At 38.0% G+C, this 19,047-nt stretch overlaps 1 protein-coding gene across 1 annotated transcript; it reads left to right on the top strand.

Moving 5' to 3' along the window:
• Positions 1–5,045: 5,045 nt before the first annotated feature.
• On the top strand, positions 5,046–18,087 carry LOC128245944 (solute carrier family 22 member 6-A-like). Its single transcript, XM_052964163.1, has 11 exons — positions 5,046–5,190; positions 5,875–5,948; positions 10,550–10,649; positions 10,868–10,998; positions 12,345–12,529; positions 12,926–12,976; positions 13,523–13,608; positions 16,027–16,147; positions 16,487–16,511; positions 17,295–17,440; positions 18,003–18,087. Exons 1-11 carry the CDS (start codon positions 5,046–5,048, stop codon positions 18,085–18,087), a joined length of 1,149 nt encoding a protein of 382 aa, XP_052820123.1.
• Positions 18,088–19,047: the final 960 nt, after the last annotated feature.

The following is a 19,047-nucleotide window of genomic DNA, read 5'->3' as shown; positions in this document are numbered from 1 at the left end:
GTTTTCTCTCCTGCACCTCTTATACCATCCAAAATGTTACCCCTGTGTACCCTCCGTTAATACGGATGCTCGGTAGCAGTCAATCGTTTAGTCATCATTCGATTGTTCATCGTAAGATGCGAATCGGGGATCCCAAATTTCTATCTATAAGGCATTGAAGGTAAATTTCGGCAATATCTGTCTCTAAAAAATATAAAGCTATTGATTTTGTTAAACAGGTACTATGTTACGACTGTTTCTTATATAGGGCCAATTTTAATTCGAAACTGTGCTAGAAACACCCTACATTTCAAATCTAAAGCTAAGCTTTAAAGCTGTACTCTCACAGATTGAACGTTTTGACACCTTTTTTTTGTCTTGGAACGAGAATATTTTTGCGTAAATATCTGAAAACCAATGGTAAAAGACTGCTGACTAAAGATCAGATCGCAGCTTTACATATTTCCGTCCCAAAATTTATGTTTTATGCATTTTTCTTAAACCGTTAGTAACGGTTTAAGCCATAAAACATTAAATTTGGAATGGAAATATGAAGATCTGCGATCTGATTTTTTGTTAGCAGTCTTTAATCACTGGTAAGCAGATATTTACGCAATATTTTCCAATTCCAAGCCAAAAAAAAAAAAAAAATTGGAAAAACGGTAAATCTGTGAGAGGGCAGCTTTAAACCTGATGTCTGCAACCCGGTGTTAATCAATCTCCAACGCAGTGTTCTCAATAATGTACATTTCATTTACCAAAATAACGTTTTTTTTCTATTGACACGGGATTTTCATGTTGTGTGCTCACCTTAGCGATGTATATTCATGTGTTCGTTCATTATGCTCAGACCAGAGTTTCCCCAGATCAATGGCCTATGTGAGGTTGAAGTGATTCCAAATTCCTACCACTCTGGCAATATTCATGTTAATTGAACATAAACTCGTGAATGCCTCGAACATGAGCCATCACAGCATATTGAGGCATAAGGCAATGCTCACATGTTAATGTGCTCAAACCAGACTTTTCCGAATACAATGGTATATTTGAGGTTGAAGAGATTCCAAATGCCGACCACTCTAGCATAGTGGCAAAAGCCATGATAATTTTAAGCAAACGTATCAATGCCTAGGACATGAGCCATGAAAGAGTATTATTATTATTATCTATAGTTCACATTATAGGCCCTGAACCTAGTTATCATTACACTTTCTGTTAAGGACCTCTTAGACGAATAATCGGGTCAGTCCGTCCCAAAAATGGCTTTTGCAGCAGCAAAGTTCAATTTTCGAGCTCTATTTTCGGCTATTCAGTACAACAGCTCCAGCGAAATAAATTGATCATAAAGTAGGCCTCGTGGCCTAGTTCATCCCTACACTTATCGTTATGTCTCCTAGGTAAAATTTTTGGGTCAGTTTGTCCCTATCCCGCATAGCCTGCCTAAAATCCTAGGGTATTCACATGTGCCATCACCTAGGGCCAGGTCTCGGCTACACAGTGACATAGGTCCCTATGGTCCCCTTGCTCGTTTCTGCGAGAACGAGCCTTACATGTATGGTAGGGGTCAGTAGGGCTTATATTGCCCATATACGCACAATGTTGGGCTAAGGACGGGGCCAGACTAAAATCCTCGAAGTATTAACAGTTTCCCCGAATGTATCACACCGCCAGGTAACCCTTGGATACAGTGCCATTGGTCCCCTTGCTCGTTTTTAAGGCATCCGCACCATAACAGTGTCTGAATATGGGCCAAATTGGCATGGGGGATCGAGTTCATGTCCCTATCCCGCATAGCCTGCCTAAAATCCTAGGGTATTCACATGTGCCATCACCTAGGGCCAGGTCTCGGCTACACAGTGACATAGGTCCCTATGGTCCCCTTGCTCGTTTCTGCGAGAACGAGCCTTACATGTTTCTTCGAGAATATTGCATGTCCTCTTATTGTATAGATTTTGATGGTGATACGGTGCTAGCACCGCATCACCGCGGTGATATGGGGATACGGTGCTACGGTGCTAACTTCACGCACATCAAAATGAGGCATTTTCAAAAGTGTGCATTGGATTATTATTTGATCAAAAATAAGAATAGAACATTTGTTACAAAACATAACCTTAAAACGAAAATTGCATCAAAGACGGCCGGTATATGTTAGTTGGTTTCTTATGCAAATTACAACTTTCCTGCTTTGAATCTGAATTCGGTTTGAAAAATTGGCATTTTCAAAGAATTTGATATTAAATATGATAGCAATAATTAGTAAAAGATTGTTCATATCACAATTTCCACATAACTGTTTTAATTATTTTTCGGAAATAGCCTAAATCTACATTAAAAATTATCAGGAAGGAAATGGTTAAAATGAAATAAAAATGATTAATTTGGCATAAAAAGGAAATTATGTTGATAAAAAATAACCAGAAGAGTGACCAATTAATTGACGTGGGACATTATGACTGCGATCTGCTTCTTTTCATTTTTGATTTTGTGTGACACGACTTTTTTGTTGAGGTGTTAATCGGAAGGAATAGGCAGAACATGGCCCGAATTACCGACAATTATCCCACAAGGGAATGCGAATAGCAGCAATATAAGTACGACTATTTTATCTGTCACGATATAGGTCGTAAGTAATCGTTAACATTCGTACTCACGTCGTAGAATAATAGAGGCCGTTGTCGTGACCATTGCTACTCGCACTGTCATTTCTCGGGTGATTCACAAAGTCTTGGTGAAACGAAGCGGCTATAAACTTGACAGTAATTGAAAGTAATCTAGACCACTACTGCAGAAGAGTCATTATTCACCAGCAATGTCTAAACATTGTTGAACTGGTCAAAGTAGACGTAACTTTTACAAGATTCTTTTTTTAAAACTAATGAAAATTCGTAACTTGACATAGAATATATGCATGTACGTGTACATCGTATTTACGTGCATTCATGGTCTCTGTAGTAAATTGTGCTTGATTCTTTTTCCGTATACTGTATAAATAATTAAGCATGAAAAACGTTTGGGAACGGAATGATACGCATCGAGCACATTTTCATACGATGTGACTCGATTTGAGATAATACGACAATAATCTATAAATTTATTATGATTATATATGTGTATTATACAAATTATTAAATACTCATTAAAATACACCTTGAAAATTTCGACCTCGCATTGAATATAACCATATTTAATACCATCATATGAATGCAAAGTTATTGATTATTGATATCTTATCATTGAAAGCAGGCACTGTCTATTAGTACGCGTTCACTTTTGGTGGCCACCTTTGGCGAAATGTTGCACATCGCATATTGTGCTCTGTAGTTATATAAAACAATATTCGTGAAATGAGAACAATAACAATAAACTAATTTTTATATTTCAAACATGATTTTGTGCAAAATGTATATCTGTTTTAAAATATAGACAACAATGCAATTAAGCTAGTCTTTGATCAAAGAATCAGCGAAAATGGAGAGGTTTATTATAATTGTAACATTTTTGTTTAATAAGGACATAAACGATATATCAAAATAGCAAATCTAACATGTCTTAAGTATGTGCTAAAGCTATCAAACCATACTGCATAATATTATGTACCGTTCAATCAAGAAAAAAAAATTCAATGCAAAGCAGAGTGATTGTATACGTTCTTTAATCTCTATGGTAATTCAAATCTTCGATGCCATGTTGGTTAATGTGCGGTTACGAATATGTACCGATGAGCTATACATAAAAAGAACTGTTTATCGATCAAAATCAAAAGATGGAAGAGCTTTATCAAACAGATTGATATGAAATTCAAAATTTGAATAATTAATAAATTTCAATAAAATTTCGTATGAATTCGTTCGTTTATATTGATCAGCACTAAAAGTATAGTTATGCACAATAATCAAAGCATCAACACAATATTTACAATAAATTGTCGATTTATTAAAAATTGGCGCCAATCTTTGCCCTACAAACGAACGAAGATCGGGTAAATAATTTCATTTGCCAGGTATGTGTTTTAATCGTAAAATAATGTTGAATTTCATGCTGGAGAATTTAGATCGAGAATGCTTGCGTTTTCTTTGTTTACATTTGTAAAAGTTGGCTATCATCTGTTTTTGTTTTACATGTCCCGCTTGATACGATTTCATGGATCCTGAGTGACCACAATTATCTAAGGTCGAGACCGGTATCTTCTTTCGATACGGATAAAGGAGTGAATGACATTAAACTATCTCTTTTACATTATTTTGTTTGATATGTAAAATTATTTAGTGATATATCATTACTTTTTTTCGGTATAGCTAGGCAATATTGCTGACTGAGTAGATAGGAAAAGCTTTGCAGTGAACGTAAACGTTACGTTGGAATATAAAAGCATTGAACTTCTCCGGGATATTATAATAATAAGTAAGTTGATAATGCAACAATAAGTCATAATTATTATGTTTTTCGGTGATGTTTAGAATTTTGTCAGTAAAATAAAATGATTTTCTATTGTTTCAAACACTAAAACATCAAATTGATAATTTCACTGCTTGGAAATCTGATCCCGCTCTTACTATCAAATTAAACGTCAATGCGCACAGGGCTGGGACACAATTTGGCGCTCATGTCTGAAAAAGTACAATAAAACCTTTTAAAATATAGTCAAAAATGTTTGTTTTGGTGCAATATTGCAATATATGTTTTACCTCTCGAACACCAAAAGGAAATATTTCACTCGAGGCTAATCCACCCGTAAAATATAGCTGTTGGTACTCACTTGGCGAAATGTCTTGCAAACTTACACTGAAGCAATCAATTTTCCTATATATCTAATTTTCCTCATATCGTCAATATCAAAAATAATCCCGCCGTATGTATAACCTTGTGATATTACCGTAAAACGTGGATTTAGATATGTAAAATTGGATTTCTTTTGATATTTTTCTCGCAACCTGACGACTTGGAAAATTGGCCTTGTAGTATTTGGTCGATTTTAAACACATAAAATCTTAGCAGCAGAAGCTGTATATGCGGTCTTACTGGGGTCATTAAGCCACATAATATGATCCATCCGACAGGCCGGCATGAGTGGCGACGGGAAGCAGGTAGAGGTGGACCGGATATGGACGAACCTGGGACCGTGGAGCCGCTACCAGATCAAACAGTACCTCATATATGGTCTCGTCATTGTCTCCTTGGCCTTTCATACTCCCGCCATTGTCTTTATATGTATATAATATTGTTATAAAATCAGAGACGTACATTTTTGCACACGGTAGCTAAATGATTCCCGTGCTTCATGTTCTCAAGTCAAAACACTTTATATTATGAATGCGAAATCTCACAGTATAGGCACATATGTAATAGTTAGATGAATGAAGTAAATTCTTAATTATTAAGAATGGTCGGAGTGAGCGCAGCGAACGAATCCTTCTTAATCATTGAGATATTACTTCAGGTCATCTAACTGACTAAAAATACAACCTAAGTGGCTCACACATTGTCAAAACACACGCGAAAGCTGAAATTCTTAATGATTAAGCGGAGTACATAATGATTGGCTATCTGCAATGTCATTGGCTGAAAATGTAGGTTGTATTCTAAATGGTGTTAGGTGTCTTGAAACAGTAGAAAAGAGTATTATTTCGCGTGTCAATTGGTCAAATTTCTATAGAAAATAATGAATTAAGTAGTCTTTAACCAGTAGTTTAGGGCACATACATTGTATGCTGTCAGTAATGAGTTGATTTAAAGCAGCTGAGGTCCGGGTAATCGATTGAAAAAGCTGTAGGCTATTTTTTAGATTTCCGTTGTAAACATACATCCAGTAGTAATAACCAAATAATATATGCTCACTATATTGAAACATAACTGTTCTAAAATAAATAGTGCAACTTTAAATAATCACATCAGGCTACAGACCCAATTTTCACTGCAAGGCGGGCATGAACGAGACGGGAGCCAGGTTCGAATACGGGGAATGCAAGGTAGAGAGGTAGGAATATGATGATGATGATGATGGTGATGGTGGTGATTGTGGTGGTGATGGTGGATGATAGTGTTGATATTGGTGTAGATTATGTTGGTGGTGGTTGGTGGTTGTGGTGGTGTGATGATGATGATGATGATGATGATGATGATGATGATGATGATGATGATGATGATGATGATGATGATGATGATGATGATGATGATGGTTAAGATGATGATGATGATGATGATGATGATGATGATGATGATGATGATGATGATGATGATGATGGTGACGGTGGTAGTGGTACTGGTGGTGGTGGTGATGGTGATGGTCGTGGTGGTGTTGGTGGTGGTCGTGATGATTATTTCAAGAACATTTCTACACAGCAAAAACAGTTACGATACCAATGCTGCTGAATTTCATACTAAACAAGGGCAGGCATTACTAGAGCAAAAAACAAAATCGCTTCAAGAAAATAGTATTTACTATCTGCGAACTGACCATTTAGTAAATGTTTCTTGCATCAGGTACGAAAACACGAGTAATAGGATGCTCAAAACCACGACAGAATGCCAGCACGGTTGGGCGTATGACATACCAACGGACCAATCCTTTGTCTCTGAGGTAAAAAGATACCTTTAACTTAAGTATTTCGCAGTTAAAAAGTAGTTGGTATTGCATGATTAGATTGCTTTTATTTTTAGTGATTCTTATGTGCAGTAACCATGTGTCTACGTTGTTATTAACTGTGTTGTCACACTCAACAGTGCCTTGATATCCTTCATTTAAGGACTGTTTCCGTAAATTCCAATATTCAAGTTAAGCCTTTCTCGCCGATTACGAATTTATAAACATGTTTCCCGGTCCTCGTCTTAATCTCTTTTTGGGGATATTGTCTGTTAATCATGCTAGCTAGGACGATTTTTCTTTACGGTAGGATGTTTTCTGCTTATAGGGACATTCTCTTTTTTACAGTTAGACTTTTTTCGTTGAACATTCACTGTTTTTTAAGTGGAATAACGTCTGCTTAATGAGGGATTTTCACTGTTTACAGAGGAACCTCCTCTATTTACAGTGGGACTTTCTATGTTTCCAATGGGTCTTTCTATGATTGCATTAGGACTTTCTATGTTTGAAAAGGGCCTTTCTATGTGCGCTGTGGGGCTTTCTATGTGTCCAATGGGACTTTCTATGATTGCATTGGGACTTTCTATGTTTGAAATGGGCCTTACTGTGTGTGCAGTGGAGCTTTCTATGTTTGAAATGTGTTTTTCTATGTCTGCAACGGGCCTTTCTATATTTGCAATGGTACTTTCTTTTTGCATTGGGACTTTCTATGTTTGAAATTGGCCTTTCTTTCTGTGCAATTGGGCTTTATATGTTTGAAATGTGTTTTTCTATGTCAGCAATGGGCCTTTCTATATTTGCAATGTTACTTCCTTTGTCTGCAATGGGCCTTTCTATGATTGCATTTGGGCTTTCTATGCTAAAAACAGGCCTTTTATATGTGCAAAGGGGCTTAATATGGTAAAAATGGGCCTTTTTATGTGTGCAGTGGGGATTATTATGTTTGAAATGGGCCCTTGTATTTGTGCATTGGGGCTTTATATGTTTGCAATTGGGCTTTATATCTTTGCAATGGGCCTTTTTATGTTTGCAATGGGCATTTTTTATGTTTGCAATGTGACTTTCTATGTTCGCAATGTGACTTTCTATGTTTGTAATGGGCCTTTCTATGTGTGCAAATAGGCTTTATATGTTTGAAATGGGATTTTCTATGTGTGTAATTCGGATTTATATGTGTGCAATGTGGTTTTCTATGTCTGCAATGGGCCTTTCTATGTTATGTATTGGACTGTCTATATTTGCAATGGGGCTTTTTGTTTGCAATGGGCCTTTCTATGTTTGCAATGGTACTTCCTTTGTCTGCAGTGGGCCTTTACATATGTAAAATTGGGCTTTATATGTTTGAAATGGGATTTTCAATGTGTGTAATTCGGATTTATATGTGTGCAATGTGGTTTTCTATGTCTGCAATGGGCCTTTCTATGTTATGTATTGGACTGTCTATATTTGCAATGGGGCTTTTTATGTTTGCAATGGGCCTTTCTATGTTTGCAATGGTACACTGTGTCTACAATGGGCCTTTCTATGTCTCAATGGGACTTCTTATGTGTGCAATGGGCCTTTCTTTGTGTACAAGGAGGCCTTCTTAGTTTGCAACATGGTTTTCGATGTTTACAATGGGGTTTCTATGTGTGTAATGGGCCTTTCTTTGTTGCAATGGGCCTTTCTATGTTTGCAATGGGCCTTTCTATGTTTGCAATGGGGCTTTCTATGTTTGCAATGGGGCTTTCTATGTTTGCAATGGTACTTTCTTTGTTGCAATGGGCCTTTCTATGTTTGCAATGGGCCTTTCTATATTTGCAATGGGCCTTTCTATGTTTGCAATGGGGCTTTCTATGTTTGCAATGGTCCTTTCTATATGTACAATGGGGCGTTATATGTGTGCAATGTGGATTTCTGTGTTTGCATTTGGGCTGTCTATGTTTGCAATTGTACTTCCTTTGTCTACAATGGGCCTTTCTATGTGTGCAATTGGGCTTAATATCTTTGCAATGGGGTTTTCTTTGTTTGCAATGGGCATTTCTATGTTTGCAATGGGGCCCTCTATGTTTGCAATGGTCCTTTCTTTCTCTGCAATGAGCCTTTGTATGTTTGCAATGGGGCTTTCTATGTTTGGAATTGGCCTTTCTATGAATGCAATGGATTTATCCATGACTGCAATGTGACTTCTTATGTGTGCAATGGGCCTTTCTTTGTGTACAAGGGGGCTAACTAAATTTGCAATTGGGTTTTCTATGTTTACAATGGAGTTTCTGTGTGTGCAATGGGCCTGTCTATGTTTGCAATGGGACGTTCTATGTGTGAATCTTGTCTTCAGTGGGACTTCCTTTGTTTACCTTGAGTAAAACATTTTCTCGGTTTAGAGTGCATTTTTCTGAGGCTTCCTATGTTTGCAATGGGCTTTTCTATCTTTGCAAATGGCCTTTCATTGTTTGCAATGGGGCTTTCTTTGTTCGCTAAGGGGATTTTTATGCTTGCAATGGGTATTTCTAGGTTTGCAATGTGGCCTTTTCTATGTTTACAATGGGTTTATCAATGTCTGCAATGGGACTTCTTATGTTTGGAATTGGCCTTTGTTTGTGTACAATGGGGGCTATATTTTTTGCAATAGGGTTTTCTATATTTACAATTGGGTTTCCATGTGTGCAATGAGCCTTTCTTTTTTTGCAATCGGGCGTTCTATGTTTGCTATCGGACTTTCTGTGCGTGCAATGGGACTTTCTCTGCTAACAGTGGAATTTTCCATATTTGCAATGGAACTTTCTCAGTATTTAATGGGACTTTTATTATTACAGTGAAAGTTTTGTATGGAACAATAGTAATTTCTACATTACTCCATAATGACATTTCTGTTTTCAGTGGGACTTACTTTGTAAACCATGAGAAAAACGTTTTCTCGGTTTAAAGTGCATTTTTTTCTAAGGTTTTCTATGTTTGCAAATGGCCTTTCAGTGTTTGCAGAACGTCTTTCTATGTATGCGATGGGACGTCCGATATTTGCAATAGGAATTTCCTGTGTTTGCATTTGAACTTCATATGTCTGCAATGGGGCTTTCTATATTTGCAATGGGATTTTCTATGTTTGCAATAGGTCTTTCTATGTCTGCAATGGGCCTTTCTATGTTTGCAATGGGACTTTTAATGTTTACAATTGGCCTCTCTATTTCTGCAGTGGGGATTACTATGTTTGCAATTGGACTTCCTATGTTTTGCAATTGGACTTCCTATGTCTGCAATGGGATTTTCTATTTTTGGAAAGGATTTTACAATGTTTGCAATGGGGCTTTCTATGTGAGGAATGGGGCTTTCTTTGTGTGCAATGGAACTTTTTATGTTTCCATTGCGGCATTCTTTATGTTTGCGATTGGGCTTTCTATGTTTGCAATTGGACTTCCTATGTTTGCAATTGGACTTCCTATGTCTGCAATGGGAGTTTCTATTTTTGTAATGGAATTTTCCTTGTTTGCAATGGGACTGTCTATGTGTGCAATGTGGCTTTCTATGTGTGCAATGGGCCTTTTTATGCTTGCAATGGGGCCTCCTGTGTCTGCAGTGGGACTATCTATGTTTGCAACGGGGCTTCATTTGTTACAGTTGGCCTTACAGTTTGCAATGGGGCTTGCTATGTTTGCAATGGGATTGCTATGTTTGCAATGGGGCCCTCCATGTTTGCAATGGGGCTTTCTATGTTTGCGATGGGCCTTTGTTTGTGTGCAAAGGGACATTTTATGTTTGCATTGCAGCTCTGTATGTTTGCAATTGGACTTTCTATGTTTGCTTTGGGCCTTTCTATGTTTGCAGTTGGATTTGCTATGTTTGCAATGAGACGTTATTTGTTTGCAACTTTCGTAGTTTATAATGGGACTTTTGTGTTCACAATGAGAGTTATACGTGTGTCTACACTTGTATTTTTACTTGATTGGGACATTTTTGGTCTACAGTAGGACTTTCTTTGTTAACCGTTGTAAAGACTTTTCTTGTAAACAGTGGGATTTCGTTTGCGAGAAGGAAGATCTTGCGGAGATGACCCAACTGCTGCTCTTGGTCGGAATGATGATTGGGAACTGCTTCTTCCCCACAATGTCTGGTAGGTTCACATTGGCATGTTGTCAAATTCAAATTGCTTTCATGCAAAAAGCTTAAATACATATACAAAATAATTCGCAATACTGCAATGCGGCCTGCATGTTTCAAGGGCTGATCGGTGGTGGACCAATATTTGCTACAAGTGATATATTTATGTTCCACTTCATTTAATGGGTCATTTAAAATACAAATAATGCCACAATATAATTCTATTTTCAGACCGTTTCGGCAGAAAGCCGGTGTTAGTATTTAGTCATATATGTATGTTTGCATTCGTTCTGGCAACGTCGTTTAGCCCCAACTACACGACCTTCGTCTTCCTATGCACTCTCACCGGCGCCGTCACTCAGGTACACCACTTTCGAAGCTTTCTTCCGAGCTAAGCCTTAGCGGAGGTGACAGACTGCTTCCGGACATTTCGTTGACGAGCACATTGATTTGGAATTAGTCGAAAATTTTAATGCGCTTAAGTATTATTCCGCGTAGTCGGTAATCGGTTAAAAAGTATCGTGATTGTTCTGTCGCAGCGATTGTTTGTATATGTGTCGATTCTCACAGTTTATCTCAGATTTATATGAATTATGTTACTTATGTACAATACATATTTTTGACGTAGGGGGCGCTGTCAGGAACGACGTTGGCATTGGAAACGTTTCCCAAGGAAAGCCGTCACCTGGCGGAAGTGTTTGGACTGGTCATATGGACGAGCAGCATCTGCATAATGTCTCCAATTGCGTACGCGCTACGTAACGTATCGTGGCGCTAACTCCAGATTGCGTTCGCCCTTATGAGCGCCTGGTCACTTCTACAGTGGTGGTGTGTGTTTGCACAATGAAAATAGGCCCTTCTATTCATATGCTGGTGGCCTTTACAGTATTTTATGACGACAACCGCAATATTTTAGCAAAACAACTAAATAGTCTACGCTTTTGATGATAACGTCAACATGATCACTGTGAAAAGAACCCATCATCATCATCATCATCATCATCATCATCATCATCTGCACTTTTACACAGACACACACACGCACACGCACGCGCGCGCGCACGCACGCACGCACGCACACACACACACACACACACACGCACTCACACGCAACTTTGTCTAATAAATAAATATAAAAATAAACACTTTTAGCCGGTTTCTTGACGAGTCGTTACGGTGGCTTATCGCCAACGGGAAGATGGACCAGGCGCGTAAGATCATCAGGAAGGCGTGCAGGTCCAACGGAAGGATTACCATACAGTTCTAAAGGTTACGCTTTACAACCTTTTAAGGTTGAAATATGCTAGCTTTTTACTCTTAAAGGTTACATACATTTCATCCATAGATTCCAATATAAGACCTTAATAATGTGTATCTCTTTGATAATTGTATGATATCTGCACATACAAAACAGTATTTCATAGAAATGAAGTAGTTATATTAGGTTTTGTTTAAACATTGTATAGTTTACAACAATTGTGAAGAAAGTCAAGATGGCTTATACTAAGTCACCCTCGTTGGCACGATGTTGCGCGAGTGTAGTGGGGGATAACCGGAGTACCCGGAGAACAACCACCTGTCCAGCTTGGTGACCACTAAACAAACTCGCATGCGCCCCGACTAAGAATCGAGCCCGGGTCGCCTTAGTGAGAAGCTAGTGGGCTAACCACTGCGCTAACCGGACGAATATTTATTTTTTATACTGTAGGATTCTGGACTGGACGAAGGCGGGGATGAGCGCGTTCGACTTAGCAAAGATGGTGGCGACCTGCAGCTGGATGCCCTGGCCGCTCCCACTCCGGCACCTGACGTGTTCGTGGAGAAATACACTATATGTGATATGTTAAAGAACACGATGGTCCGAAATGTCTCCTTTAAAATATATTACACATGGTAGGTTGCGGATTAAGCGTGTTAATTTTGTTTTTATAGAATTTCATTTGTCACACCGCTGTTGAACTTTAGTGTGTCTTCGGATTTTCATCACAGCTTATTTAATCGATAAGTGTTTACTGCTTATGCAAATTTGCAGGACTATTGACAATCTGGTGTTTTCTGCATCCTCCAAAATTTTAACGGTGACCAATAAATAAACTATAAAGATATGTTATGAACATAGCTTTACCCATATATATTCCGCCCATACGGTGACCATTAAATATCCTGTAAGGTTGCAGCACATGTATACTTACACCTTTGTCCCGCCTCTTCAGGATTGTTGACAACCTGGTTTATTACGGTCTCTACATGATCTCTTTACGGTGATCGCTACATCAACTTCTTCCTCAGTGCCCTCATCGAGTACCCCGCCGGGGTCTTCGAGTTATTCGCACTAGTCAAGTGCGTACGAGTATGATATTAACATGTTATAGTGATGTTTAAAATTCCCAGGTATTATTTTCACTTGCCTATTATGGCCAAATTTAACAACTTGATGTCCTGTAATAATGATAATATATTGAATAATATTGCTACCTATTTATCATTTGCTACGGATAAATGAAATGCTACCTTGCATAGTTAATGTGTCTAAATACGTTCGTGTAATGATCTCATATTTATTTCACATTTGTATTTTACTGTATTTTGTTGTCATTAATGCCATCTGGTATGTTCTTTGTGTACAGGCAATGTTCTAATTGAATTTGCTATAAAACTTTGACTTGACTTGACTTGTTTAAAATTAATATGCTGTGTTACCCAAATGAAGCCATTATCCGTAGTTATGATTTCATGTTGGTGTCTGCCGACTCTCCTTTGACTTGTGTTTGTATAATTCGAAAATCTTTACACAGTTTTATTGAATTTGATGAATACATTTTTACGTGTTTTTCCCTTGCATAGTATATGCATATTCTCTAACACCCTTTTTTTTTCACTCCACAGAATCGGACGGAAGTGGACATGTGTGATCTGCCATGGCGTTGCTGCCATCGCTCTCATCGTTGCTACCGCCTTCCGCTACAGCGCAGGTGAGGACAAAGATTGCACTCTCCCGATTTAACGCTCCCCACAGTAGCATTTCAAAAGTAACCGAAATTCAAGCAACAACAATAGCAAAGACAATAGTGATGTTTTCATTTCAAATGTGATAAAACATTCAATTCCGACCGTTATTGGGGCTGTAGCCCCCCCGCTTAATAATACAAAGACATTTTCTAATGAGTTTTATTTAACAAACGGGGACCGCATTAGTGAAATCTATGACACCAAAGTATTTTATATATTATTAAGGTATACTTCCATAGGACCAGTGACAAACTGTACTTAGGAAAGTGGCTAAAGGTATCATACGACCAGTGACAGACTTAACTTAGGAAAGTGGCTTGAGGTATCAAACGACCAGTGACAAAGTTAACTTAGGAAGGTGACTTAAGGTATCATACCACCAGTGACAAACTTAACTTAGGGAAGTGGCTTGAGGTATCAAACGACCAATGACAAAGTTAACTTAGGAAGATGGCTTAAGGTATCATATCACCAGTGACAAACTTAACTTAGGGAAGTGGCATACGGTATCATACGACCAGGGACAAAGTTAACTTAGGAATGTGGCTTAAGGTATTATACCACCAGTGACAAACTTAACTTAGGAAAGTGGCTTACGGTATCATACGATCAGTGAAAAAGTAAGCTTAGGAAGGTGGCTTAAGATTCCATACGACCAGTGACAAAGTAATCTTAGGAAAGTTGCTTAGGGTATCATACGACCAGTGACGAAATTAACTTAGGAAGGTGGCTTAAGGTATCATACGACCAGTGACAAAGTTTACTTAGGAAAGTGGCTTAAGGTTTCATACGACCAGTGGCAAAGTTAACCTTTGATAGTGGCTTAATGTATCATACGACCAGTGACAAAGTTAACTTAGGAAAGTGGATTAAGGTATCATACGACCAGGGACAAACTTAACTTAGGAGGGTGGCTTAAGGTATCATACGACAAGTGACAAACTTAACTTAGACAGCTTTAGGTATCTGCTGTACAAATGAACTTGTCTTTTCATCGAATCATTCGTAATAATTCGTCAAATTTTGATGCTTGTTGACCCCAATACTTATGTGAAAATCTACAGAAACAAGCTCGGTAGCAAAGGTTTAAATAAAAACCTAAATTTAATTGGTATTAGTTGAAAAGATATTGCTTGCTCATTACGAACATGTAAGACAAATGACTTAAACTACATTACAGTTAGATTTTTTTTTCATTATCTGTATCTTCATATTAAACCCTGTTAATGATACCAAATTAATATGGTACCATGCATATAAAAAACACAAATTTATTGTGGATAAAAACCTTGAGTTGGGAAATGACTTAAAGCTGCACTCTCGTAGATTGACAGTTTTGACTTTTTATTTTAAATTTTGTCTCAGAATCAGCTGATTTTGGCACCAATGCCTTCAGTTGAGTCATATAAGATTCCTCACAATATAACAGATCTCAATTTTATGGAAGACTGCCGAAACACTTATTTTTCTTAAAGCTTTTGTCACTCTTTAAGCTATACAACATCAATTTTTGAACTTGAATATGAAAAACTGCGATTTGATCTTCTCTCAGCTGTCTTATATCACTGGTTACCAGACATTTACGCAAACATTGGCTCATTTCAAGACAAAAATTAAAAGTTGTCAAAACAGTCAATCTGTGAGAGTACAGCTTTAAGATGCTTTATGAATATCGGCCCCGATACAGGCTAGTTGAGACCAACAACTATAAGTTCAGGAAAGCCTGGTTATGAAAGAAAAATGCATCAGTTCCGCATACCATTCAATATGAAAATAACAATAGAAGTCATAGTTCTATGCGAGTGCCCTGAACAGTATATCTCTGTAACATTGCAATTGCTGTCAACAAACTTAGTCCGGTAAATCAGCGACAGCATAGCTAAGATCGGCAAAAATTGTCCGGTAAGTCAGCAACGTAACAGCTAAGGTCAGAAAAAGTAGTCCTACTCTGTCACATTACTTTTCTGGGCTCGACTTGTATTAATGTATTGAACAAATGGCAATGGGAGCGCATTCAGGCGAATTGGCATGCGCATATATTGGACATTAATCAATGGCCTTTTCGGTACATGTGCTATAACATAAAAGTTTTCTTATTCCACCAACCAGATGGGCACGCGGGTATGCTGGCGGTGGGGACTATCTTCCCGCAATTTTTTTCATTTGATAGACAGTCAATAAATGGATATTTATGTACAAGCACTTTCATCTGTGTACTTGTCTTATTCCACCATACATATCGGCTCGCGGGTATGCTGGCGGCGGGAAGATTTTCCCCCTGATTGTCTAAATGGGAATACTCATTTGATAGTCAGTCAATAAATGGTTATATCTGTACATGCATTGTCATCTTTGTACTTCTGTGTTGTTCCGCTATACAGATGGGCATGAGGGTATGATGGTGGCGGGGACGGCATTCACGCTGATCGGCAAGATGGGCATCACGGGCGCCTACAACACCCTCTGGGTCGTTACCCCTGAACTTTACCCGACCAACCTCAGGTAGTACACCGTGTGGGACATTTTTCTTCCCACATTTTTATTTAACAAATGTCGATATGCATACTTCTGAATTGCTTCTCTTTTAAACAATTAATATGTACATATATGTGTAAAGGTGGCATAAACATTTACTAGTGTGTGTTAAACAAAACATACCAATGAAAAAAAGATATATAACTATTTACTCCTAGGAACAATTACAAGGAACATACGTATAATACGATATTAACAGTTTGTTCCACATCACTGACCGATACTGGCACCATCCAGTGAGGTAGAACACATAAAAGGTGATAGCAACTGCCTATTGTCTCACATTTAATGGTGATATGTTTCTAGGAACACGGGCTTCGGCGCCGCGTGGGCAAGTTCGGGGCAATGATTGCACCATTTTCCAGAAATGCGGTACGCGGTGATTAGGATTACGTTATTCCACTCCGCACAAATAACATTTCCCATATTTCGGTCGCACAAACAACACTTTCCACATCTATTTCGGTTGCAGAAACAACGCTTCTTCGGCTGTTACGATCGCACATATAACACTTTCGTCCCCTATTTCTTTCGCACAAACAACACTTTCATCCCCTATTTCATTCGAACAAGAAACACTTTCGTTTCCTATTTCATTTGGAAACCCTATTTCAACCTTACTAACAACACGTTATTTCCCTTTATCGTTCGCACAAACAACACTTTTGGGACATTTTTGTTTGCAATAACAACTCTCGTCCTCTATTTCGGTCGCAAAAAAACACTTTTTCGAATTCAATTTCTCAACACATCGTGTCACGCCCTTTTTTATACTCGCTCATTTTTGTGTAACATTTCGTCCCCTATTGTAATCGCACAAGGTCACTTCTATCAATAAGTCGCTCTCAAAAAATACTCGTCGCCTATATCGCTCGCACAAACACATCTTTCATTGTCTACTTTGGTCACATATACATCACTCCCCCTTTTTGTCGCCTGCACAACGCCCGGACAAACAAAACACTCATGTCCCCGATTTTGCTCGCACAATCTCATCGTTCGTCCACTTATTTCCTACTTTGGTCAATAGACCACACGTTCGTCGCTTATTTCACTTTTTCAAACAAAGCTTTCGTCCCATGAATCCCACAAACACACCTTTCGTCCACTACAGTCGTACAAGATTCGCTGGATGCCGGGCGCGATATATGCGGTGATGTGTATATTTGTGGTCTTCCTGTTTGCCTTCGTACCGGAAACACACGGAGTTGAGGTCCCGCAGACTGTGGATGAGTTGACAGTCTGGTACCGCGTTAACAAGTACCTATCCTTATTTCTTTGTTTGAACAATTTGAGTTAAGCTCTAAGTGGAAGATATATATGCTGAATTGATTGTGCTAGAGTTTATCGAAACATAAGGGCTGTCTTATTTTAACTGTACTACTTTGTCAAAAAAATAAGCCCGTGCATTGAGATGTTTGCGTGCGTTTTATGCTCATGTTCCTTTAATTTTGTCAAATTAGATAATGATTCAGATGAAAAATTGTTCTTGTTATTCATGAATATTAATAAGGTGTGCGTGGCTACTGACTTTTGTTTAATATAATAACATTAAAGTTTCCTGTTATATAATATACGAAACGTTTTCGTCACAGGGAAAACATTTGTTGAGAAAAAAGAGTTTATATGTTAACATATTATGGCGGCAATTTAATTTATTCATATTATTCAGAGAATTTATGACACATAACCATTGGAATGGCCAACACCTGCAAAATATATTGTATTAAAAATCCGTAATTCCACCAAATTTTCGTCGATTTCCAAAATGCGTTTACTGATGAGTTCACGTTTATCATTATAATTTGACGATATATTCCAGGTTCGAGATGAAAATTGGTAAGAACCGAAACGCGAAAAAAGACCGCGCGGGAGAATTTGAAGAAGAACTCAGAGACGTACAATGATAGCCTCTAAGACCAGCGCACACGGCCTGTCGTCTTCAACAAACATTTTGAACACATGTTTTTAAGTTGTGAAAGTAAAATTACTCTGTCCCAATTTTAACTTAAAAGATAACATTACTTCTTCCTAGTTGTTATCAAATTTCGAGTAATTGCGTTCACATGGCATAGTTATGTGCAGCACTGTGAGGATGGTTCATCATCCTTTTGCTATTTTAAATGTAACGCCCCTTTTTATTAGTGTTATGACATTTCACTCTAATCCTGTGAATTTTCCCATTAGATGTTTTTCCCAGCATATAGCATATGTTTTTAAGTCAGTGAAAATTAATTAACTTAGATAAGACAACTCATGTACCAATCACATAATAATACGTTGATGGACAATGATGCGCGATTAAAAGGAGGGTGTTTATATAAGGGCACAATATACAAATGTACTACAAGATTATTTTGAAACCTCAAGGGGGCGCCGTGTCTCGAAACCACTTGACCTAGACTATAAATTACTGCGTAACATGATGTTGATGTCAGTTAATAACTAAGCACCGGCAATTTGGTAAAATGTATAAAATTATAGCGTTTTTTTTGTAATCTAAAACTTAAAGTTGTAGTTATGCAAGAAAAGAATCATGCACGTGAATTCGAGGCAGATAGAAGTTAAGCATCGTTACCGGCTTACGCACTTGCCGGATAGTTAAGGTTGAAAATATCGATTCGCCCCGTGTGCACGTGAAATATACTTGTAACCATACCGATGCGCTACCAACGCAAATATATGGCACTCCGATTGTATGGACCCAATTTGTGATTGCAAATCTAAGACAAATATCCATGTTTGAAGATTATCATTTCTGCATATCATTATGTCCCAACAAGATTAGTTAATTTTGGTGGTGGTGGTGGTGGTGGCGGTGATGTTGGTGGGTTAAGGAATATATGGTCCGTTCGTACCGGTTGGCT

This window comes from Mya arenaria, chromosome 9 (genome assembly GCF_026914265.1).
Source record: "Mya arenaria isolate MELC-2E11 chromosome 9, ASM2691426v1".
Classification (NCBI taxonomy): Eukaryota; Metazoa; Mollusca; class Bivalvia; order Myida; family Myidae; genus Mya; species Mya arenaria.
The sequence above is the reverse complement of the archived record's forward strand: the minus strand, read 5'-3'. Positions and strand labels throughout refer to the sequence as shown.

Coding starts and splice junctions, on each gene's coding strand:
- LOC128245944 (XM_052964163.1), top strand. CDS start 5,046: ATGAGTGGCGACGGGAAGCAGGTAGAGGTGGACCGGATATGGACGAAC. Junction 5,949..10,549: donor TCGAATACGGGGAATGCAAG/GTAGAGAGGTAG, acceptor TCTTGTAAACAG/TGGGATTTCGTTTGCGAGAA. Junction 10,650..10,867: donor CTTCTTCCCCACAATGTCTG/GTAGGTTCACAT, acceptor TTCTATTTTCAG/ACCGTTTCGGCAGAAAGCCG.